At 37.4% G+C, this 26767-nt stretch overlaps 1 protein-coding gene and 1 long non-coding RNA gene across 6 annotated transcripts in view; one reads left to right on the top strand and one right to left on the bottom strand.

Moving 5' to 3' along the window:
* Positions 1-26767, bottom strand: part of LIN52 (lin-52 DREAM MuvB core complex component) — a 112451-nt gene that overhangs the window by 23373 nt on the left and 62311 nt on the right. The window contains exon 6 of one of the 5 annotated variants that reach the window (XM_070593902.1): positions 24809-25285. The exons of 3 other annotated variants lie outside the window; for them this stretch is intronic. In XM_070593902.1, coding sequence (XP_070450003.1) covers positions 25077-25285 — 209 coding nt within the window. In that variant the 3' untranslated portion in view covers positions 24809-25076. Of the gene's footprint in view, positions 1-24808; positions 25286-26767 lie in introns of those variants that run through there. One more of the 5 variants, XM_070593903.1, reaches the window with a different exon arrangement.
* Positions 1-26767, top strand: part of LOC139079361 (uncharacterized) — a 46585-nt gene that overhangs the window by 187 nt on the left and 19631 nt on the right. Inside the window, exons 2-3 of the long non-coding RNA XR_011532944.1 lie at positions 5929-6056; positions 6157-6239. This is a non-coding gene — a long non-coding RNA (uncharacterized lncRNA). The remainder of the gene's footprint in view (positions 1-5928; positions 6057-6156; positions 6240-26767) is intronic.

Here is a 26767-nt window from a genome sequence, read left to right as displayed (position 1 = left end):
TGGATCTAAATTCACTTTCTAATTTCCAGGTCTATGTAATGCAGATTTTACTCACATAATGCCTGTTCACTTCTTTTTAGATAACTTTTTAAAAGTTTTCAGTATAGTGGGCTTTGTTTTCCTTTTAGTTCATGACATTTGTTTTGGTTTGCTTCAATGTCTATCAAAAAAATTTATAATTTTCTCCATGTAGGTTTTACAAAATTTTTGGTAGATTAAATTGTTAAGTATCTTAAATTCTTGTTGCTATTGGGAAAGTTATCTTTTTAGAACATGCTATATTCTAATTGTTTCTGGGGTATAAAATACAATAGGCTTTTGTTTTTATATAATGGTTTTATAAAAAGTACTATTTCAACATTCGTCCATTCTATATAACACCGTCATTCTCCAGTCAGAGATCATCACATGAACAAAATTTGTATTGTGTGCCGTGTCTGAATGAAGCCCAACATCTGCTTAGTACATATATTCTAAGCAAGAGGGATAAAGGGATAACATCTCCTATAATTCTTTAATCACTTTGCGCTCGCACTATTTCCAGGTGATTTAAAGTGCTCTCATGTTTGTGCTATGACTTTATCTTTTCTTTTTTTTTCTGCTTTATTTCCCAAACCCCCCCGGGTACATAGTTGTATATCTTAGTTGCAGGTCCTTCTAGTTGTCCGATGTGGGACGCCGCCTCAACGTGGCCTGATGAGCGGTGCCATGCCCGTGCCCAGGATCCGAACCCTGGGCTGCTTCAGCGGAGCATGCGAACTTAACCACTCGGCCCCGGAGCCGGCCCCTATGACTTTATCTGTAAGCGCAGTTTGAGTGCAAGATAATTTGACCTCCCAAAAGGCTGAACATTAGTGAATAAAATAGTGCAGCAAGAAGAATGTACCTTCCAAACAATAACTCTCTTGCATTCTATCCCACAACCACTATCAAATCTTCCCTTCTTCCTTTGGTAAACATGATAAAGCTTGTTACATTATTTTTTTTGTACAATCTGTATTTATTTACTTCCAAATTCTTATTTATCACTTAAACTTGTTTGCATTGTTCAGTTGATATCTTTCATATGGTAAATAGCATCCATTTTTAATCACAGTTTGACAAGTTCTCACAAATGTTTAAAATTGTGTAACTGTCATCACAATCAAGATATAGAATATTTCTATCAACCCAAATTGTTCCCTTGTGCCCTTTTACAATCAACCCCAATATCACCCCAGTCCTAGGCAACCACTAATCTACTTTCTGTCACTATAGATTGGATTTGCCTTTTCTAGAATTTCATATGAATAAAATCATATAGTAGATACTCTTCAGCATAACATTTTTATATCCATTATGGTATGATATGCTACACGTATCAGTCATTTGTTGCTTTTTAGTGATGAGTAGTATTCTATTGTTTATTCATTCACTGGTTGATGGACTTTGGAATGTTTCCAACTTATGGTTATTATGAATAAAACTACCATGAATATTTTGCACAGTCTTTGTGCAGACATGTTTTCATTTATCTTGAGTAAAAAATCAGGGCTGGAATTGCTAAACTATATAGTAAACATATGTTTAACATTATAATAAATTGCCAAACTTTCCCAAAGTGGCTGTACCATTTTACATTCCCATCAGTAACGTATGAAGTTCCAGTTGTTCCACATCCTCCCCAACACCTGCTATTGTCTTTTTTTTATTTGCTGAGGAAGATTTGCCCTGAGCTAACATCCACTGCCAATCTTCTTTTTGTATGTGAGCTGCTGCCACAGCATGCCCACTGATAGATGAGTGGTGTAGGTCCATGCCTGGGAACCAAACCTGGGCTGCTGAAGCGGAGCACACCAAATTTAACCACTAGGCCACTGGGGCCAGCCTGCTATTGTCTATCTTTAATTTTAGCTATTCTAATGGGCATGTAGTGGTATCTCAATGTGATTTTTAATTTGCACGATTTCCCTGACAGCTAATGATGTTAACTGCACTTTCACATGCTTATTGGCCATTCATTTATTTTCTCTTGTGAAGTATCAGTTCAAACATTTTACTAATTTTTTGGACGATTTATCTTTCTATTATTGAGTAGTTAAGTTTTTAAAAATATATTGTGCATACAGTCCTTCATCAGGTACAGCTGATTCTCATTATTTGAAGTAGTTATGTTCTATAAAGTCACCATCAACAGTAAATTAGTGAACACTGAACCACTGCTCCTTGGACAAATACAGGGTCAGGCTCCTGAGAGCCTCTGGTCACATTTTAGTCAACCAATCAACACATAATCTCATTTTAAGTGTATTTCTGTTTAAAGACACCTTATTTAATATATTTAATATATAGTGTCAACTCATTAATATTAAACTCACAGCCAACAGCACCATAACTCATGTCTACATGAAGCTTATCCAACACGTGTGTTTTCTCCGTAAGGCACATCATGGTCTTCTTGAACTTAGGAACACTAGACAGCACTTCAGCATTATGCTTGGGGGCCATTCTAAATTGAAAATCATCAAGAAAGAGAATAAAAATGCAAAATATGTGGCACTAAATAGACCGTGAAAAGGACACTTGTGTACAGTATGAAAACTAAAACAATAAGGCAGAACACCATGTTATTTGACGCAAGCTGGAACATGCATGTTGGGCAACTCAAATTTTTTGCCACCCTGTGCATGTCCACAAAGGACTACAAAAGCACCACAAATACTGATTTTTGGGGTTGTAAATTTTAGCAGGTAGGTGAATTTGCAAATACAGAATCTGTGAATGAGGATCAACTGCATACGTATTGCAAATATTTTATCCCAGTCCATGATTTGTTTTTTCATTTTCTTAACATTGCCTTCTAATGAGTAGAAGTTTTTAATTTCGATGAAGTATAATTTATCAAGTTATGTTTTATGGTTTATGCCGCTTGTGCTATCTAAGAAGTCTTTGGCTATCCCAAGGATGCAAAGATTTTCTCTTACATTTTCTACTAGAAGTTTTACAGTGTTTAGCTTTTACATTTATACCCATGATCTATTTTAAGTTCATTTTTTTATGTTGTGAGGTATGGGTCAAGGTTCATTTCTTCCCACATAGATATCCAGTTGTTCTTGCACTATTTCTTAAAAAGACTATCCGTGAATTATTTTGGAACCTGTATCAAAAACCAATTGACTACATATGTATGGGTCTATTTTTGGACTCTTTATTCTCTTTTATTCATCTCTATCCCTGTCTTTATGTCAAAACCACACTGTCTTGATAAATACAGCTTTTACAGTAAGACTTGAAATCAGGTTGTGTAAATCCTCCAACATTGTGGGGTGTTTTTTCAAAACTGTTCTGGTTACTAGGTCCTTTGCATTTTCATACAAACTTTAGAATCATTTGGCTTTTAATTTCTCATGAAAGCCTGGAAGAATTTTGATTGGAATTGCACTGAATATACAGATCAATCTAGAGAGAACTAACATAACAGTATTCAGCCTTCTGATCCATAAACATGGTACATATCTCCATTACTTAGATCTTTAATTTCTTTCAACAATGCTTTGTAGGTTTCAGTATACATCTTACACATACTTTGCTAAATTTATTCCCAAGAATTTCACGGGTTTTGATGTTATATTGGTATTCTTCTTAAAAACTCATTTACCAATTGTTCATTGTTGTCATATAGAAATAAAATTGATTTTTGTATTTTGACTTTGTATCCTTCAATCTTGCTTTATTTCACTTATTAGTTTTAGTAGCTTTTTTGTAGATTCCTTAGATTTCTATGTAAAGAATCATGTCATCTATGAATAAAGACAAATTAACTTCCTCCTTTCCAATCTATATGCCTTTAATTTCTTTGTCTTTCCTTATTCTACTGGTTAGGACCTCTGGCAAAATGCTAAAAGTAGACATCCTTGCCTTGTTCCCAGTCTCAGGGAGAAAGCATTCAGTCTTTCACAACTACGTATGATGACAGAGGTTTTCTGTAGATATCAAGATCCTTTCTACTTTTAGTTTGCTGAGATTTTTTTTAAACCACAAATACGTGTTGAATTTTCCAAAAGGTTTTTCTATACCCATTGAAATGATCATATTTTTTCTCCTTTGTTCTGTTTATATAGTAAATTATTTTAATTTTAAATATTAAACCAACTTTGCATTCCTGAGATAAATTCCACTTGATCATGATGTACTATTATTTTGTATGTTGCTAGAACAGACTTGCTAATATTTTGTTAAGGATTCTAACTCTTCATTAAATGTTTAATAGAATTTATCAGTGAAGCCATCTGAGCTGAAGTTTTGTTTGTGAGGTTTTTAATTACAAATTCACTTTCTTTATCAGACGAAGAGCTATTCAGGTTTTCTCTGCCTTCTTGAGTCAATTTTGAAAATTTGCATCTTTCAAGGAACTTGTCCATTTCACCTAAGCTATCAAATTTATTGGAATAAAGTTTCCTTATTATCGTTCCATTGTCTGTAGGATCTATAATGACACTCCCTCTTTTCATTCCTGATGTTGGTAATTGGTGCCTTCTTTCTTTTTTTACTTGATCAGTCTAGGTAGAGGGTTATCCATTTTATTTATCTTTTCAAAGAATGAGCTTTTTGGACTCACTGCTTCTGCTCTTATCTTTTGATCAATTGATCCTTTTATCATTATGAAATATTGGTAATATTCCTAGTTCAACTCTACTTTGATATTAATATAGCCACTCCAGCTTTCTTTTGATTAACGTTTGCATGAAGTGTCTTTTTCTATCCTTTTATTTTTAATTTATCTACGTCTTTATATTTAAGCTTGTATATGGCATATAGTTGAGGCTTGCTTTTTTATCCAGTCTGATAATCTCTGCCTTTTAACTGGTGTATTTAGACCATTTATATTTTTCCCCCAGCTTTACTATTATTGACACATATGTAAGTTTAAGGTATACAATGTGATGATTAGATACATGCATATATTACAAAATGATTACCATTACAAAATGATTACCACAATAAGGTCAGTTAACACCTCTATCTCATCACATAATTATGACTTTTAATGTACATGGTGATCACATTTAAGTTCTACTCTCTTAACAACTGTCAAGTATATAATTAGACCATTTATATTTAATTATTGATATGGTTTGGTTTATATCTATCATCTTGCTAGTTATTCTATTTGTCCCATATGTTGTTTGTTCCTTTTTCCCCAGCCTTCTTTTGGATCAACAAAGTATTTTTTAGTATTCCATTATATTTCTACTGTTGCCTTATTAGCTATGCCTTAAATGTCCTTAAATATTTCTGGAGACAAATTATCTTGGCTTTGGGTTATCTAGAAAAATGTCTTTATTTTGCCTTTATTTTTGAAGAATATTTTTGCAGGATATATAATTCTAAGTTGACAGGTTTTTTTTCCTTTCAGTATTTTAAAGATTTTATTCCATTACCATGGGCTTGCTCATCTGTGTATCTTTTTCTTTCTGCCCGCTTTGAAGATTTTTCCTTTATCACTGGTTTTCCACAATTTATGATATGTCTTGGTATAGTTTTCTTCATGTTTGTGTTTGGGTTTCACTGACTTTCTTTATACCATATTTGGAAAATTTTTTGGCTATTTGTTTCTTTAAATATTTTTTCTGGCCTCCACCTGACTCCTTTTATTCTGGGACTGCAATTACATGTATGTTCGACTGCTTCATATTGTTCCACTGAGGTTACACTAATTCTGTTTTCAATATTTTTCTCCTGGTGCTTCACTTTAGATAGTTTATATCCATTTCTGTAGTTTCTTTTGCTATTCAAATTGGGTAGAACTGCTCAACTAATTCATTTTTTGAGGAAGATTAGCCCTGAGTTAACATCTGCCCCCAATCCTCTTTTTGCTGAGGAAGATTGGCCCTGAGCTAACATTCGTGCCCATCTTTCTCTATTTTATATGTGGGACGCCTGCCACAGCATGGCTTGATAACACGGTGAGTAGGTCTGCACCTGGGATCCAAATCAGAGAACTGTAGGCTGCCGAAGCGGAATGTACAAACAACCGCTGCGTCACAAGGCCAACCCCTCGACTAATTCATTTTTAAGTGAGTAAAGCTCTGTATCTGATTTTATGCACATCATATAGATTTTAATAACAGGCATAAATAAGTCCATAATGCTTGTTATCTTTTCTATGGTTTGTAGTAGGAAAAGTGGCTTTTCAGAAAAGGAAAGGGACTGAAGATTACTCAATCTTGGAAGAGGAAGGAAGAGGAGGGGAGCTTATGGTATGGATTATTCATAACTCCATTTTTATAATCAAGTCTTATATTATCAAACAAAAAAACCCCTACCTCTCTATAACTTTTCAATCTCTTCTATTTAATCAGAAAGAAAATGTAACATCTAAACTCCAAAGCAACTTCTAAAATATCAAATAGGATATTGTAGAGTTCATCTCACTAAGAATTATTTTTATTTTCTTTTGCTTTTAGGTTGGTAATTTGGCAAAAAAAAGCACTATAAATTCTGGCAGTTAATCAAATAAATTAACATTTCATAACTCATATACACACACAAAGGGAAGAAATGCCCATTAGTAATTATGCTTGAGAATCTGTAGAATAAATAAAAATCCTAAAAATGTTAAAAAGGCTGGTGTTAGTGGAATTTAGATGAAAATTACTTAACTTTTCTAAACATTGTTAATTGGCAGTATTACCTAGCTTTTCACAAGAGGGCAGCAAGAAGCTTTCTAGCATAATGAAAGTCCTATTTGAAAGGTATGACAGAATCTCAAGCTATTATATAATTATGGGGGCAATCTGTAAAAACCTTATGAACACATAGCTGATAAAGATTTCAGGAGGTTTTATAACTCATTCATCTACCTTTACAAGAGCTTATTAAGTTATCAAGGCAAGAAACCTATAACATAAAAACTTGATCCCTCCTTCAAAGACTATATTTTGATAATATAGAAAATATTCTAAGAAATAGTAGACCAAAATATTTAAACAACCATTAAGACAAAGCATGATAAGGGCCACAATATAGCTAAAGAATAAGTGCTATAGGAGTCCAGAGATGGAAAGAGCACTACTAAGGACTAGAAAAAATTAGACTTGAATTAGGCCTCGAGTGTGAATAAGATGTGGACGAGTGGAAAGGAGGGGCCAAGGCATTCCAGATGACAGTCACAGGAAAGGACAAAGACATAGAGTGCTTTTGGAGAGATAAATGAGGCAGAATCTTCAGAAATACCCACAGATAAAGATTCACAGGAAAGCATACAGCCTGGAAGAACAGATTCCCAGAAGTCAGAGAAGTGTGTGAAGAGTAATGAGGCTAGAAAAGGCTAATGGATAAATGTAAAATCTGATATTTAATTTTAAAAAACTGTGCAGGATAGGAGTGGACACATGATTTGATAACTAGAAAACCTTAGGTTTTTAGTTGATTTTCAAGTTCATTATGAGCTAACTCTGGAAGATGCAAATGCTAACAAACAAATAAACAAAAATCTTAGTTTCCATTATCAGAAGCCGTGTCCAGATCAAAAGAAACAATACCACACTACTCAGGGATCAGTCCACAACTAAGAGTGCTGTATTCAGTTTTCATTGTTATATTTTAAGAAAAATGTTGGTAAACTAGAATCTATATCCAAATAAAGGAAACCAGAGTGGTATCTCAAAACTGCCACAACAGGAAGTTAAAGATGACACTGATTTTGGGGCTGGCCCTGTGGTCGAGTGGTTAAGTTCGCGCGCTCCGCTGCAGGAGGCCATGTTTCCTTGGTTCGAATCCTGGGCGTGGACATGGCACTGCTCATCAAACCACGCTGAGGCAGCGTCCCACATGCGACACTAGAAGGACCCACAATGAAGAATATACAACTATGTACCGGGGGGCTTTGGGGAGAAAAAGGAAAAAAATAAAATCTTAAAAAAAAAAAAAGAAATGAAAGTTAAGAAAAAAAAGATGACACTGGTTTCATTTACTTTTATCTTTCCCCTTTAAACCTGCTTCATCTTCTGGATCCCCATTCTAGGCAATGGGAGCACATCTACTGAGTAACCCATGTTAGAAACCTGGGAAGATCATGCTGGCTCCTTCTCTTTCACTCCCATCTTCAACTGGTCACTAAATCTTGTTGATTCTCTAACCCAAACATCTCACGTCAGTCACATTGTCTGCATTACCACTGCCTTTATTTATCTCATCTCTGGATTATTACTGATAACCTAACTGATCTCCCAGTCTCAACTCTATTCTCTTACAAAACCACTTTCCACACAACAGCTAGAGACTTTTCTATAGCCAAATCTAATCATACTACTCCCTGGTTTAAAAAGAAATCTTCAATTACTTCCAGTCATCTTCAGAATAATGTTTAAATCCTTTTTCATGGTTTACAAGGCCCCTTCCTATCTCTATTTCTTTATTCATCAGATATTTACTAAGAGTCTATTATGTGCTAGGTAATGTGGATACAATGATGAATGGGCCAGTCAAGGTCCTGTCACTCATGGAGCTTACTAATGGACAACTTCATCTCCTGCTATTCTCCCAGCACTCCAGCTACACAGGGACAATTAGCATTTCCTCAAATGCACCATGTGAATTCATATTTCTGTACCTGTGTATGTTATCCAAATTACTTAGACTGGCCTGTGGCTTCTTCTGTATTCTTCCCTCTTCTGTTTCCTACACTGCTTGATATCCATCTGGCAAATTTTTATGTACTCTTCAAGACTCAGCTTCAAGAGTCTCTTCTATGAAGGCTTTCCTGAACCCTCACTCAGGCAGAGTTGGTTATTCCCCACTTCTTGTCAGCCATGAACCACATACAAACTTCTGTTACACTGTACTACAATTATTTAATCACATGCATGTCTCTCACTGGCTGATGACTTACTCACAGATGTTGTATTTATCTTTGAGATCCTAGAATCTAACAGTGTCTGATGCATAATATAAGCTCAATTAATAACTGTGAAACAACTGAATTACACGATTGGTTACAAGAATGAACTTTTAAAAAGGGTACTATGATAGATTTCTTTTTTTTTTTTTTGAGTTAATGATAGGTTACAATCTTGTGAAATTTCAGTTGTACATTAATGTTTGTCAGTCGTGTTGTAGGTGCACCACTTCACCCTTTGTGCCCACCCCCCACCCCACCTTTCCCCTGGTATCCACTAAACTGTTCTTAGTCCATAATTTTAAATTCCTCATATGAGTGGAGTCATACACAGATTATCCTCCTCTCGCTGGCTTATTTATGATAGATTTCTTAAAAGACATTGAACTATTTACATGTGAGAGAAATTTGCACTTTTTTTTGTTGCTACTGATATTACAAGTAACAACTATAACTATAAATTAAGAGAAGTATGAGAGAAGGGAAAATTCTAGTGGGATAATGTTAATTGTCTAGCAATGGAAATGAAATCTCTACCACTGGACATGCTGAATTGGATGATGCAGGAGGAACAGACTTTTGATGCTGGAGAGAGAAGAAATAAACATGGAAATAAGATTGAAGGTTCCTTACAAGTCACCAGTAAACAGAAACTAGAATACAAAGAAAAGGAGGGATAATCCTTTGAGAAGGACATTACTTGGAATTAGGAAAAAGGATGAGAAAAAAGACAAAGGACTCAGGTATTAAGAGAAAGGCAGAGAAGAAGGTTCACTTAAGATAGTCTCAGTATTCCTGGTAAAATAGAAACTTCTCTTAAAGGAGAGGAGAAAAAATGTACTGAGAACGTGGGAAAAGAAGATATTTTATAATCAGTCACTGAGACAAGGCTCAAGTCAATAAGACATCCAAGATACGAAATCTGTCTTACTTTCAAAGGCCTGTAAAATAGACAATTTCATACTTCTATCCAAATTTTAACATCCCTCTCAGTCCAGAAATTCTTCCTATTATCTAACCCAAATCATTCAGACTTCAGATTAAGTATATTTCCTTTTACTCTAAATAGTGTTGGAAAAACTGGTTAATTTTTCTATCAGAACGTTATTAATTAAAGGCAAGTGCTAATAGCACTGCCAGCCCCATTAATAAATAACAACTGTTACAACAGAGAGGACTATAAGATTAGGAGTAAACAGAAATATTATAAAAATGGAGCAATTCAACATGGAGACTAGCTGTTTATTTTGTAGATCTTCTGTTGAAAGGAAAAAAATAAGATAGAATCCTTAATTCCTATAGTTGAAAAGAATATTTGAGATCACCTAATTGAAGCTCCTACCTATTCCCAAGCAGCATCTGGTAACATTCAGAGCTGATCGCAGAGCTGTGTCTCAGCAGTCCAGTGATGGGCAACTTGGTACTTTTTGAGAGTCTATTTAATCTCTGGACATTTGGAAAGTTCTTCCTTAATATTGTAGCAAAAGCAAAACAAACAAACAAACAAACCTCTCTCAAACTTCTCCCCATTGTCCCTAACTCTGTCCTCTGGAACAGGACATGGATAAATGCCCATGGTTAGTCAATGCAGACCAAATGGCATGTAATGAGTCTAATCGAAAGGAAGGAAAAATAGGTGGAGAATTAGGGACAACTCAGTCAATAGACAGCTGGCCCCTGAATACTTTAACAGCGATAGAACCCCTTATCATCTTCCTTGACACTAGGATTCTGTTCAAACCCAAGAGGTTTATAGAAATTGTACAATTCTTTGTGCTTGCAGATATTCAGTATTTCTTCAGATGAAACACAAAATAAGGAGAAATAGCATGTGATTCTATAGCCAAACATGGACGATCCATTAAAAAGACAAGTGACAGCTCAACCCTCTCTCCAGGAACATTTGTCATCTATGCCCTTATCCTTCAGGGATTTCAGCTGAATGACATTTGCTGTAGGTTGATAATTAGTTTTTCTTTCTTTCTTTTTCTTTTTTTAAAAAAAAGCTTAGGAGGCCAATGTTGGCTTCTTCCCCATGAGAGACACTAGCCTGAGTGGTTTGGGGAATATATGCCTTGATCGGATTTGCACTATGACTCCTGAATGCATGAGCCATCCCATCAACACCTGCTCTCCTGACAGGCCACCAGGGACTGGCAGAAAAAGGATCCATCAATTCCTCTCTCCCGGGAGAGATCACCCAGACCTAGCATTAAATGTACAGTTCAATGCCATGTTAAAAGTGAAATCCGATCCACCAAAACCTACCAGTTACCAGAGGTCAGTATTTAGAAGACTTTAATAATGGAAATTAGCATAGAATTTAACTTTTTTCCCCAACTGAATTGTAATCCAACTAAATACTCAGAAAAGTACCACTTACATCAAGGGAGGAAGGATGGGGAGGAGTGAAATTCCTTAAGCGAATCATGTCACCAACAGATTGCTAAGGGCTTGAGTTTTGGGTTCTATTTCTTATCACTAGATGGAAATAAACAGCTGCTTCCCACTCAAATACTGAATTACTTATTTTGGATTATAATAAGTTTGGGCATGCAGATTTTATAACACAAACACTGAAAATATGTAAGCAATCACATTTGAATTCAAAGTAATTAGCTTCCTTTCCATAAACAAACAGAGGTAGACATCTTTTACTTTTTGGCCTATTCATATACATTTCCTGTTTTGGTTTCCATTTATTTTCCTATTAAACATTATTGAGCTTTGAATCTCTAAATGTTACAACACCCTGTCTCTGTCCTTCCTATTACCTATTTCACTTATTTTTAACAATTAAGTTATTTTTTGAAAAATTAAAGTTATACATGTACATGTTTCAAAAATCAAGTAATTCTAAATCATTTGTTATGAAAAACTGCAGTTCACCTTTAACTCCTTCTCAGTGGCAACTATTTTCACCCTGTTTAGCTGATAATTTTATATTACCTCTATGTCTCTAAATGACTAAATAATATGCTTGTATTACTGTTTCTTGATTTTTCAATTTGAGGCATTATCTATCGACTTCCTTCAATATAGAAAGTGATGATTTAGCTCCTTTCTCCACCCCTCCACCTTAATTCTCACAACACATGTGCAAGTATCCCAGAACTTATCCTCTCAGTTACATACTGTAACTACTTAGATTAATATTCACTTCACTTTCTACATTATTATGATTATGTGTGTTATTTATAACAAGCCATGTAATAAACTATGATTACTTTTCCTTTTTTGCATTTTTGTCTTCCCTGGTTTTTTAGTTTGCCTGGTTTTTTATGTACTTATCTCTAATTCAGCCACAGACTTCGTCTGCCTGTTGTCTAAATCTTAAGATATTGAGATGTATCATGTAATAGGACAATTTCATCTGCCCGAAGAAGTCTCCAATATGGTCTAGTTGTCCTCTGTGCCTGGTGCACAGCAATCACTGTGGGGAGCCCCTGTTTTCTGTATCCCATGTCTTCTTTCTTGGCTTATTCCCTCATTTGGGTGGTACATGACTTCCAATAGTTCATAAGAATTTATGGGAGGTCAATTTTTTGAGATCTTCTGTGTCTAAAAATGTCTTTATTTTATCTTCTCACTTGAGTTGGCATTCTAGGTTGAAAATAATTTTCCCTCAGAATTTTGAGGGCATTGCTTCAATGGTCTCCAGTGTTGAAGACATTCTGATTCTCATCCTCTGTATGAAACCTGTTTTTTGTCTGTCTTCTCTAGAAGCTTCCAAGATCTTGTCCTTTTCCTCAGAGTTCTGAAATTTCCTAATGATTTGCCTTGGAGTAGGTCTGTTTTCATCTATTTTGGTGGCACCTGGACCTTTCGGACTGGAAATCGATGTCCTTCAATTTGGGGAAGTGTTCTTGAAGCACTTCATTAATGATTTCTTCTGTTTCCCTTTCTTTCTCTTTCTGGAACTCCTATTATTCACATTTTTGCCTCTCACAGACTGGTTTTCTTCTCTTTTGTTCATGTCTTTTTGCTCTACTTTTTGGGAGAATTCCTTAACTTTAACTCTGAAAACTTTCTTTGAGTTTTCTATCATGTTTTTCCTTTCCGTGAGTTCTTTCCTGTTCTCTACATAGTTCTTTTTAATAGCATCCTGTTTTTTTTTTTTTTTAAATAACATATTATGTCACAGTTTCTTCTTTTTTTCTTCTTCTTCTCCCCAAAGCACCCCAGTACATAGGTGTATATTCTAGTTGTAGGTCCTTCTGGTTGTGCTATGTGCCTTAGCGTGGTTTGATGAGCAGTGCCACGTTCGTGCCCAGGATCTGAACCAGTGAAACCCTGAGCCACGGAAGCAGAGCATGTGAACTTAACCACGCAGCCATGGGGCGGGCCCCAATAGCATCCTGTTCTTATTATATTTGCAATTTTTTTTGTTTGGGTGAGGAAGATCAGCCCTGAGCTAACATCTGTGACAATCTTCCTCTACTTTGTATGTGGGATGCTGCCACAGCCTGGCTTGATCAGGGGTGTGTAGGTCCACATCCAGGATCCAAACCTGCAAACCCTGGGCCGCTGAAGCAAAGGACAAGAACTTAACTGCTACGCCACCAGACTGGCCCCTACATTTGAAACATCTTCTTTCTCTGAGGATATTAATGAGATAGTCTGCATAGTCCATTTTCTCCAAGCTGATTTTTTTCATTTGTTGCCTTTGGTCTTCATTTTTTATGTTAGGGATTTATCTCAAATATTGATAATCTTTCATTGCTTTTTCATATGTAAGAACAGGGGACTAAAAAGCTGCTTGAAAGGTCTGAGTGTAGGAGTTGGATTTGTTGACTATGAACTTTACTGCAGTATGACCAGGTTGTTCAGCTGTAGACTTTCAGTGTCAGTGCCTTGACTCTTCTTGGGCTGGTCAGATTCCCCAGAGAAGTCTCTTCCAACCTCCTGACTGGAGGGTGAAGGCCTGGCTGTGGAGGGAGGGGTAGTCTCAGCATACAGTGTACACAATTCACTGCATTTTCAGTACAGAATCCCCTTCCTCAGTTGGTCTGGCATCCACCAGTTGAGGAACCACTTTGTTTTACCCTCTCTAGAAAATAAAGTTGCAGTCTTTTGTGGTAGAATAAAGCAGGTGATCTAGGTATGTGACTCCTTTTTTTTTTTTAAGAATTTATTTTTCCTTCTTCTCCCCAAAGCCCCCTAGTACATAGTTGTATATTTTAGTTGTGGTTCCTTCTAGTTGTGGCATGTGGGACGCCACCACAGCACGGCTTGATGAGCGGTGCCATGTCCGCGCCCAGGATCCAAACCGGTGAAACCCTGGGCTGCCGAAGTGTAGTGTGCGAACTTAACCACTAGGGCATGGGGCTGGCCCCATACTTTTTTTTTTTTTTAACTGAAGTACAGTCGACATCTGACTTCTTCTTAAACAAATTTTAATTACTTTTCCTTATTTAAACCATCTCCCCCTTCTACCTAGTACCAATCTTCAGCCTTTTGGAGTACTGTGAGGTGTGAACTAGCTTGGTTCTTGGCTTTCCTCACTTAGGATGGTTTTTCTTAGGTCTGCTAAGTTCACATGCCTACCAGCTTCCAAAATTTTGCTGTTGTCCTCTTTCCTGTTCTCTTTGTTAGGGCTTATATCTTTAAAAAAAATTTTTTTAGTAGAGTTTGGGAAGGAAAGGAAAGCAAATATGTGTATTAAAACCATCATTAACCTGGAAGCACTCTCTTCCTAAATTTATTTTTCACTATAAATACTTCAGCTTTCCCCATGATTCTGTTTTGTCATCCTCCCCACTCCCACCTTGGTTTTGTCTTTATAGTCCTAATGTTAGTTACAGTCTTTCTAAAAAGCAAGAGACAGTGGGTAGCTTCTGAAAAAGCAGCAATGGAGGAAAGAATGGGAAAGTACTTCTCTGTTCTCTGATTGCCTTGAAGGCTGTTTCCATTTCTTATTCTGTAAATAAACAAGATTCCATCTATTCAACAGGCATTTGCACAATACTGTTTTGTAATATACAAAAATAATATAAAGCATGGTCCCTGACAGCAAGAGTCTTACAATTTAGTTAGGAACACAAGCATAAATAACCATTGAGTGCTAAAGGAAGTCAGGAACACGACGGCTCAATGTGGCTAAAAACGAACTGAGAGAGAATAATAACAATTCAAGAAAAATGAAATGGTTAGAAGAGAGAATTAGTCATAAAAGAAACTAGGAGAATTCAATGTGGTTAAAAGGTTGGAAGAGCCATCTTCTATTCATATCCATGCTTTGTCTTCCAATTACTAGCAGATTTGTTTTTTTAATTTTGAAAATCTGTTAAAACCTATTGATAGAATAATAGTTATTAAACCCTTTTGTGAAAAGTAGCCAACAATTTGAGGGACATTTACAGCTGAGTCTATCACTGCCTCAGATGGTGTTATTTAGATGGTGAATGCTACCCAGCCAACTGCGAAAGTTACAGGAGTACCCTACTTTGAGAGAAATAAACATATATTAAAAAACAAAACAAAAACTATTTATAATGCAAAATGAAATTATTTAATTTGTGAGATTTAACGTTACACAAGGCTTTTCCTCACTGTGCCCGTTATTCATTTATTGCCTCTCAGCTCCTAACTCGCCCTTCTCTGCCCTGCTTTGTGATGCCAGAGCTGGATCCCGCACAGGCTACATTTCTCCACTGTCAGCTGGCTGGATGTTAAGCTTACCAATAGAGAGGGCACTGGTGGGAGGCTGCAAGACTGAAGCAGGAAGAAATAACTCTTCTTCCTTCTTACAGCGTGTGGTTTTTCTGCGCAGTGACAAGCAGGTTTGTACGTGGGGGTCCCAGCAAAGTTCACCCTGCCAATGGCAGCCCTCAGCTCAGTGGCCGGGCCCTCTCTGGCTGCTCCTGCAATTCACCAGTGGAGTACCCTCTGGCAGGGGCAGCATGTTTCTGCGGCAGCCAAGTCCTCTCTTCAGATGTCTGAACGTCAGCCTTGTGGAGACCTCCTCTAAGTTTCTCAGTTCCTCTGCAGTTCACCCTCCTTCCGCCCTCGAGGTAACAGCTGTCTGTGGCTGCTACCTCTGCACACCTTGGAGTGTTCTTTTACCCCTTTAAAAGTTAACTACCTTTCACCTAGTTAACAATTCTTTATTTAAAACAACCATAAAGATAAGGTTACCCAAACCACGAGTATTAAGCAATGAAGAAAAAGAGTAAAGAACAAACTATATCAGAGAAACTTCTGGATTTTGGTGTGTTACAAGATTAGTGGCTGACAAGAACCCAATAGATGAAAGAACCTGATTATAAGAAAGCATTTAATACTGCTTCTCCTGGCATCTTCCTTGCAAAATTAATTAAAACTAGCCAGGATATATGAGTCTCATGAATTGAAAACTGGCCTCAAGACCGCAAGGAGTGATTACAAACTGCCTTAAATCACATTGAGGAAAGTGTCTGGTAGAATGTCCAGAGAGTATTAGATTGGTTATAATCCAGTCTTTCCATTAGTGCTTGGGAAAGTAAAGAGTAAGTTAATTAATGTTTAGTAGACATTAACTAGAAGGGATTTGTGAAAACGAGTATGGTCTAAAGTATAAGACATGGAAAAGTGAGAAAGATGTACAAAAAGTAAACTCTTTCCCTTTACTATGAATAATTAATATAAAAATTTTCACCTAGTGATCTCAAAACCTCCATAAGTATAGGGGACTACATAAAGTTGATAGGGAAGAATTAAAGGATTTTATCTGGGCTAACTAAGAACAGCAGCCACCTCGGGGAACCTAATTTCTTTCAGTCTATAGAGATTATAAATTCATAGAGAGAACAGTGTTTGGGTCTATAAATAATCCTTTGCACAACTACATCATATGGCATTTAATGCCAGAATTTCCTTTTCATGTGGATTTGTACATTTACAAATACAGAGAGGCAAAGAAAAAACAGAAGAAGCACAAGGAGCAGTAACACCAGCAGCCAAACTGAATGTTTTATTGGTAAAGTTATCACTTATATCTTAAAGAGACTGCTTAAACCCAGAAGTTGTCTGGTCTCTTCTCTCCTCTCGTGAATTTTCCTAGCATCTATGTGCGTGTCAGGCACTGAGGACCCAGTGGAGAACAAAGCAGAAACTGACAAGTAACTGCAATACTGGGTTAGGGTAGGAGGAAGGAGATGGTGCTGGTAGAGCATATATCCTGGGAATGGGAATGAAGTAGGAATAAACCAAGTCTAGGGATTAGGCATGGCCTTCCAAAGGAATTGACATTTAAACTAAGCCTGGAGTTTGCTCTAGTTTCTGTGTGGGCAACTTCTCAAAGGAATGAGTCGTCAATGGTAATTTCTCGCTGCAAGACAGACGATGGTCCAAGAACAAGCCAACTGTTCTCAAATTGACTTCATCCAGTCTAAAGGGGCCCCAGTATCTGTTTTTCTTGAGAAATTAAGGGCCTTAAAAATTCTAGCAAGTCACAATTTAGCTAGGGAAGGGCTGGATTAAGCCCCTCCTCCACCCATATCTATAGAGATACACTGTGCTTCATGCTTCTTTCTAGTAGTTAGCTGGGTAAAGGGAAGACTGGCCTTAAGAAGTGACTTATTCATGGCAGTGCTAAGTAGACCTCAGGAGAGTACCCAGGGCCAGGACCAAAAGCTTTCCCCAGTTCCCGTGCTCAGAGGACTGAGGCCACACTCAGCAAGCAAGTTTAGGAGCAGAGGCTTTGGAATCACACATGCCTCAATTCTAGTCCTGCCTGTCATTCAATACTTTGGGCAAGTCATCCCCTCTTTCTTCACCTGTATAATGAGGATAATAACAGTAGCTACCCTGCACAGGAGTGGTATCAGGATATGGATAAGGAGCTGGACACAGTGACAGGCACATATAAGGAAATGTTAGCTGCTGATGTTAATAACAAACAAGAATGTATCTGTATATGATGACTATATCTATAAGTAACTGAAGGAGTATATATATATGTTCATTTGTATAAGCCTAAATTGTTTATTAAACCCACATTTAGCTAAGTTAAAGTGATGTCTTAGAATGTCCCATTAGGCAAACAAGATACAACAGGTTGAAAACAAGTATCTCCCAGGCCCAGAGAGTATTTTTTCTGGTATTCTCTATTCTAGTTAATAAAACCAATTAAAAAGTACTCATGTTAGAAAGTGAGAGTCATCTATAACTCCTGTCCTGCATCTTCCAAAACTGGTCTCCCTGCCTCTAGTGGTCCACTAGACACTAAAAAAGACACCAGACACTAAAAAGAAAAGGAGAAAAATACAGTGAAAAACAAGTCAACAGCCTCGGCTCTCAACTGTCAGAGTGCTCTTCCCAAGAAGAGGTCAATTGAGGTCACCCCCCTGCTGACCATTCTTCAGTGGCCATATAGCCTCTGGATAATACCTTGGCTTATATGCACAATCAAGATCCCTTGTAGCTTTCCATCCTCATCTCCTAACTGCTTACTCAGTGGCTCCCCAAGCACAGCATGCCTCAGGCCTTTGCATTTACTGTTGCGTATCCAGACTATTCCTTACCCACTGTTCTGTGCAGCAATCACCACTTCGCCACCACACACACACACACATTCACTGCCCATCCATAAAGACTGTTTAGGATTACTTTCTCTGGCCCTGCCTGAGATAAGTACCCTTCCCTAGTGCTCTCCAATAAACTGTAATCTCAAGGACAAGAATGTTCTTTTTCTCTATAACTCTGTGCTCAGCAGAGTACATCCACATAGTAGGCACTCACATATTTATTGAATTATAAGTTAAAAAACTTTGGGCCAGCCCAGTGATGTAGGTTAAGTTCACACGCTCCGATTCAGTGGCCCAGGATTCATGGGTTCAGATCCTGGGTGTGGACCTATACACTGCTGATCAAGCCATGCTGTGGTGGCATCCCACATAAAAAATAGAGGAAGACTGGCACAGATGTTAGCTCAGGGACAATCTTCCTCACTAAAAAAACCCCCAAAAACTATAACACTTAACTCAATCCCTTTCAGTTACTACTAACTTAGAAATTCTTAAACCTGGGTCACTACTCAGATATCTAAACAGAGCTTAGTCCTGATTGTGTATCTTGCTATAGAAACACCACCTGTCTTAAAAATAGTGGTCCTTAACCTTCTGGGGTCATAGACTGGCAGACATAGCTAGTTGTCTACCCATAGGTATTCCCTCACTTACTCTTTGCTAACAAAGCCCTATTTTATTCGAGTATACGATGATCATGTACTTAGGGGAGACTGGGCTGTGTCCCCGTCCCAGAGGATGAACCGTTATTGGTCCATCTAAACCAGTCATAGTAGTCTCCTTTCTCTTGACAAGGATTGGTATAGGCACAGGAATGTGACCAACACTGTTCAATGGCACGTGAGGGGAAATCTGCTTCAGAGCTTCTGGGATTTTTCTCACTGATAAAAGGACGCACACAGTCGAAACAATTCTCTTTTCTATCTTAGGATACTGTTGTCAGCATATGATGTCAAAAACTGTAGCAGCCATCTTGCAAATATAATGGAAGCCAACCTAAGAGGGAAGCTAACACACTGAAGGTGGCACAGCAGAAAGACGGAACTAACAGGGGTCTCCGATGATGTTGACTCACTGAATTAACCAACCCTAAACATGGAGTCCCTTTGGACTTCTTGATATATGGAACATCCTTATTCGTTAAGCCATCTTAGTTGAGTTTTCTGTAATTTGTCGACAAAAGCACCCTAACAGGTAGAGAGTGTATAGTTTGCTGGGGCTGTTGTAACAAACTACCACAAACTGAGTGGCTTAAACATCAGAAACTTATGATCTCACAGTTCTGGAGGCTAGAAGTCCGAGATCAAGGGGTCAGCAGGGTTTCTTCCTTCTGAGGGCTGTGAGGGCAGTCTGTTCTCGGCCTTTTTCCTTGGCCTCTAAATGCCTGTCTTCTCCCTGTGTCTCTTCATGTCATCTTCCCTCCATGTGAGTCTGCCTCTGTGTCTAAATGTACCTTTTATAAAGACACAGTCATACTGGATTAGGACCCACCCTAATGACCTCATTTTAACTTGATTACCTCTACAAAGACCCTATCTCCAAATAAGGTCACATTCCGAGGTACTAGGGGTTAGGACCCTGGCATATCTTTTTTAGGGGGCCACAATTCAACCCCTAATAAAGACCTTTTAAAAAATCTAATGACAGGGGCCAGCCCCGTGGCCGAGTGGTTAAGTTCGCGTGCTCTGCTCCACTGGCCCAGGGTTTTGCCGGTTCAGATCCTGGGTGTGGACATGGCACTGCTCATTGGGCCATGCTGGGGTGGCATTCCACATGCCACAACTGGAAGGACCCACAACTAAGAACATGCAGCTATGTACCGGGGGCCTTTAGGGAGAAAAAGGAAAAAAAAATCTAAAAAAAAAAATCTAATGACAACCATAGATACTCTGCAGAAAAATATATATGTATAGGCACACACACACAATTTTGTTTATAATTTGAGGAGATTCACGGACTCTTAAGAACCACAGCTACAGTACCTTCCTGAACAAGACAGAAACTTGAGCCCTACCCACATACATATAGAAGCTTAACTTAGTTATTGCCCAAGTAGCAACATTACACCACAGGTAATTCTAAGTCTACTGTGTTATGTTTATACAAAGGCAGGAGAGATATTTGATTGAATGAAGGTTATGCTAAGATCACCAGAAAGCTTTAGGAAAGGCAGTTACCAAGACAGTCTTCTCTTAAAGAAATAAAGTCAACGATATTCTTTATTTTATTTAAAATTTTTAGGGATAATTTAGAATTTTTTTTTACTTCAGAATTTCTAGTATTAACTCTTTCTTATAATTAAATAAAAATATACAATCTACACTGAAAATTATTAATACAAAAAGAAAACACATTTTATTTGCAATAATCTGTTAATGTTAAATAAGGCTTAAAACTCAAAATAGTTGAGACCCAACCACAGGAAATACAGAGCCTTTAAATGCTCATTTCCACAGCCCTAGCAAACCTGTGTTTTCAGTAAGGCTGGAAGGAGCTCTGGAAGCCCAGCGAAATGACAGGAAGCAAAGGCTGGGGGAAGAACTGGGAAGAAAACTGTAACCACCTGGGTGCAACATCAGCGTAACTTGTAACATGCGAAGGACTAGAAAATTCTCAAATGTTGTGCTATTTGGCTCTGAGAAATAGCATTCAAAATCATTAAGGGTCATTTGTGAACTGTGGCAATCAGGTTAGATAAGTTTGATTTCTGCTCTCTAGAGATAAATAACTTAAGGTAGCAGTAATGAAAGGGATGGCAAACAAGACACTTTGCTTCCTTCTTAGCATTAAAGATGGCTACAAAACAAAGTTAAATTATAAAGTGAAGTGTCCTAAGGACAAATTATTGAAAATTTGATCAAGATACCTCTGAAGTTTAAATAAAGAATTGAGAATATTTGCAAAACCATATGGCAAATGATGCACAAAATTCTTAATTACTGAGATTAAGAAGTCGTACATTTTTTCTCCCAGGGGAAATCCTGAGAGCCACAAGTATAGAAGCCACAATGAGTGATAACAAAAATTTAACTCTTCCTGGGGGAACAGGTAGACACTACACGAAGAGGGTGGGATTTGATATGGCCCTGAAGGATAAGTAGAAGTTCTCCAGATAAAACCAGAGAGAAAGGCTAGGTCGATCTTAGGAAAGTCCTTTTGTGAAGGCCTGAGGAATTTGAATTTTATCTTGTAGTACCCAAGGAGCCAAAGAACTTTTATAAGTAGGAGTATGACATAATTAGCTTTGTTTTTAAGAACCATCTGTGGTAGCAGAGGATAGACTTTTTCGTCATTGACCATGGCAACTAACAATGCCACACACCTAACAGATGCTCAATTAATACATATTGATTGACTGAAGCCTTACGAAAGGGTTATCAGAACTGTAGATTGATGTATAAACAAGGGTTAGTTCAAGAAGCCAATACTGGGTATTAACATACAGAAACAAAAGTATTTAAGGCTTGATGCTTGCCTTTTGTTATTGCTCAAAAAGGGGTAAGCATTATGATCTGTAACCAAATAATGCCAATTCTTCTTTTTCTACATTAATATGACTTTATCTGGCTTAAAATAGGAGGACAAAAGCAAATCAATAACCTTATCTAGAGGAAATAAAGCCAAGTAAAACTGCATCTAAAACATCAATGTTTATTTCAGTCTGTAAGCCCCTTTCTTGCTCAGCTGTACAGTCTCCAATCATTCCTGAAATACAAGTGATTGGGCTCTTCTGGACCCACCAGTTAAGGGGAGGGAACATTTATCTACCGTCAATTCATGGGACACTAATCTCCTTCCCACTCCTCTGATTACAAGCAAGCAGGATGCTAGACGAAAGGCCTCAACAGAAGCTTTGAAAAATAAATAAATAAACCCAGCCCCTTCTGCTCCAGGAATACAGAAAAGATTGGCATTAACACAGGAGAAAGTGATCTGCCCAAACAAAAGCCAATGTGAAGAAGTAAACCCCACAAGCTAGCCCAGCATTATTGCTGGGGAGATAGCACACTTGTTAAAAATGTATATTTTAATTTTCCGTATTGCAAAAGGCCCCAATTTGCCCGGAGATCTAGCTAAGAAGCCATTTTCTACTACGACAGAGCCTAATCTTTATTTAATGGATTTAGCATCTATCTTTACTAGAGTGGTCTCTAAGGAAAAGGGGAGGGGAGAATGAAGGGGCAGAGAAGAGATGATCAGATTCCCCCTCCCCCTTTCATCCATCCGGCGCTCATGTTTGTGTTCAAAATTCAATTACCTCCTTATTGATACTTCACAGAGATATTTAAGCTGCAAACATGAAGCCCTGATTTCCCAAGGGGCCATGCCCCTCTCTATTTCACTGCTCTGCTTCCCCCTGGGTGAATTCCTGAGGCGTCCATATTAATAGGTAATCAGTCACAATTCATTTATTAAACAGCTAGCAAGGTTTATCAGCCTGCCCTGATTAGCCCGAAGAAACCACTGAATTCCTAATTTATTTATGGAAATGTAGGTGTCTTTTTGAATTCCATTCAGGAGCTGCCATCAAACAGGCAGCACAAGCAGCAAGCAAGCCTTCCAGGAAGGAGAGGGGCTGCTTGCCACCAGAGGGCAAAGAGCCAGGGACATACACTGCAGAGATTCTTCTGGCCACAGGATTTGGGTCCACATAATCCTTGGATTAGTACTTATTTGATTGCTTTCTGTTTACATAAAAGAGTTTGAAATGTTGTCACTGGGCAGCCATTACTATCCACTGTAACAAAAATCAATCTCAGGGATGCTGCTTTTTGATTGGCAGAAAAGTGGCCCTTAATGGAGTAGAACTGAGGACCTCAGTGAGTTAAAAGACAATCATTCTTAGCAGAGTTAAAACAAACACCAGGCTGGAATACAAACCAAAACCACTAAAATAATACTTTTCAAGCGTTCATCTTAGAATAGTGACTAAACCAGACCCTGTTTTAATCTTATACTGTTCTAGGCTGCATAAAATTTTCACAATTCTAATCAATTAACAATTCATCCAAAATTGCCCGTTACTAATTAAAAGGCCCATATGGATTAAAAAAAGCTCTTTAGAGTAACAGTAAAAACCATGCTACCTGTCCTGATAGGTGCAATTAGAAAAGAAACTGTTTTAGGGTCATGAACAGATCATACAACCTAGACTCTATTTTCAGCCAGAATTAGGACTGGCTTCTTCTGAAAAATGATGAAAGATAAAAAATATAAAGAATGTAGCCAATGTTTCAATGCCAAAAAAAGAATGCTGTTAATGCTTATCTTTGTGTGGGTTATTCACAGCCAATATATTCAGATCCTCATCTACCTTCCTCATATAGTTCACTATGATTAAGAGCAATCTCCCAGCAGAACATAGGGTATGCAGTGAAAGGCAAACCACAATCATGAGAAAAACATCAAATCCCAATTGAGCGACATTCTACAATGAATCTGACCAGTCCTCCTTAAAACTGTCAAGGTCATCAAAAAACAGGAAAAGTCTGAGAAACTGTCACAGCCCAGAGAAGCCTATGGGGAGATATGACTACTAAATTTAATTAAGGTATCCTGAATGGGATGCCAGAACAGAAAAGTGACATTAGGGAAAAACTAAAGAAATCTGAATAAAGTATGGGAAAAAGTGGAAAAAAAAAAAAAGTAAAGTTCTTTAATTGTAACAAATGTACTATAATAATAATAATAATGACAATAGGAGAAACTGGGTGTGGGTTATAGGAAAACTCTCCACAATTTTCCCATAAATATCTAAAACTTTTCTCAAACTAAAAATTTATTTAAAAAATGGAAAGTGACACAAACTAAATTAGAAGGTGGCCAAAACATGAAGATTTTTATATTTTTATAAGAGAGGGTTAAAGATATACTTTCAAAATGAAAGTATAAATGAAAATTTATAAATGAAAATTTTCAAATATATTTATTTGTTTTTACCTGACAGGAATAGCAAAAATATATTTAGTTATTAGCATATTTAGTAATCAGTTTTAAATATATTCTCCAGAAAATGTTATCTTCATGCAAAATGTCAATAACTATTACAATTATGATAAATGGAAAAGCCCCTAAAACAACACACACACACACACACACACACACACACACACACAGAAAAAGGAAAACCAGTTGTAATATTAAAATAAAATATAATTGGGAGGGTGTTTGCAAAGAAAAATCAATATATCCTCAAAACCATATTAACACTCTTCAGATTGTGTTACTGTTACTTTAGGTTTGTTGACGTTACTGTTCCTCTCCTTGAGTTTGAATCATCAAGAAATGGATTTGTACGTGCTCTGGCTAAAGACAAAACACAGGCTCAAGTCAAGAGCATCAACTCTCCCCATTCCCAAATTAATAAGTGCATGCACTAGGATTCTGTTAACTCCAAAGTGAAACAGGATAAAATTTTCTTTTAAGTCCCAATGTCTTTATTTGAACTGTTCAATACATAAAAACACTATGTATGACCCTGGCTTCTCAAATAGCAGCTGTGGAAAAGTCAAAAATGAAGCGCATCACGGCAGGCATAGAATAACATTACAAGCACCTGCTGCAGAGTCAGATGGTTTGGGTTTGGTTCACAGCTCTTGGGCTAGCCCAGGCCTCTGCAAACTATAAAATGGGGTCAACAGTCCAACTTCCTCCCAGTGTAATTGCGAGGCTTTGGAAAGTTTGGGTTTGGTTCACAGCTCTTGGGCTAGCCCAGGCCTCTGCAAACTATAAAATGGGGTCAACAGTCCAACTTCCTCCCAGCGTAATTGTGAGGCTTTGGAAAGTATGCACTTAAAGCACTTAGTACAGTACCTATCGGGAGGTACTCTTATAATGACAACTGTTGAAGCTGTGCTTATCAATGTCCTCAGCAGGCACCTGATGAGTACAGGCAGAAAACCTAGGAAATAAAAAGTTAATTGAACAGTATAACAACAATGTAGAGTCCACTAACGCTAACGCAGCACCCTTAAAGACACTGCGCCTACTTGAGACACTTAACTGATACAGAAGGCAAAGCAGTTATTTATCACCTATATTTCACAGACGAGAAAAAGAAAAATTAGGCAGGTTAAGTGATTTGCCCAAGGTCAATAGCTAATAATGAGCAAAGTCAGGACTTAAATGTAGTTCTTCCTATTCCAACTGACTAGTTTGTTCAATGGTCTCCCATTCTGAATGACAGGCAAGTTTTGTCCTTTGGCTGATAACTCTTGACTTCTCTGACCTATTACTCAAATCCATGTCAAGTTCTGTACAACTAAAACCCCTATAATGCCACAAGATTTCTTTTCCTTTTTTTTTTTAAAGACTGGCACCTGAGCTAACAACTGTTGCCAATCTTCCCTTTTTTTTTCTTTTCCCCAAAGCCCCCCAGTACATAGTTGTGTATTCTAGTTGTGAGTGCCACTGGTTGTGGCATGTGGGACACTGCCTCAACATGGCCTGATGAGCAGTGCCATGTCTGCACCTGGCATCCAAACTGGTGAAATCTCAGGCCGCCAAAGCAGAGCACACTAACTTAACCATGGGGCTGGCCCCTCCACAAGATTTCTTAAACCTCAATTCCTTTCATTGAGCACTACCCTTTTAAGAAAATTTCAGTATGAAAAAAGAGAGACTCTTGAAATTGCATTTGATTGTATCAAAAAAACAAAAACAGACTGGTCAATCATTTTAATTTTTCTTTTAATTTATGCTCAAGTGAATCCTAATCTCCTGATCAATAAATTTCACTGACATCTTTGTCCAAAGCAGTTAGTCATTATCTCAATCTTGACATATACATATTCCTAAATACAAAACAGAAAAGAAAACAAAAAGACTGCTCAAATCCTTCCTGAATATTCTATCCATTAACACCTACTTAAAGCAATATTACATTAAACAACTTCCTCTTACAGGCATCATTGTAGGGTTTTATGTGGAAAAATATGTTCTCTAGATTTGTGGACTCTAAATCTTATCGGTTTATTCAAAATAGTAATACATGAAACAACAAATGGACAAAGCCATTAAAATGTTCTTTCTGGTCTACTTGTTCCAGCATGTGACCTTTATCCTACTGAAAAAAGTTGCTAAACATTACCCCCATGTACCCACATCTTAACTAAAAACTTCAAAGGGAACACTGCCATCTACTGAATCACATTCATCATCATTCTTTCTCTATTACAGTGATACGTCTTTAAGGACTCTCTGGGAACAAAATTTTTAATACTGAGAATGTTTATGTTAAAAGCAAACTATTAAGCCAAAAAAAATTGTATACATTCACAGTTTTCTGTTAGTGCTGAGTTGATGCCGACTCCCAGCAACCCTGTGGACAGAAGATCGGAACCCTGCCTGGTCTTTTTGCCCCATCATCCCACCTTCTGGTGCT

This window comes from Equus przewalskii, chromosome 25 (assembly GCF_037783145.1).
Source record: "Equus przewalskii isolate Varuska chromosome 25, EquPr2, whole genome shotgun sequence".
NCBI lineage: Eukaryota > Metazoa > Chordata > Mammalia > Perissodactyla > Equidae > Equus > Equus przewalskii.
The sequence above is the reverse complement of the archived record's forward strand: the minus strand, read 5'-3'. Positions and strand labels throughout refer to the sequence as shown.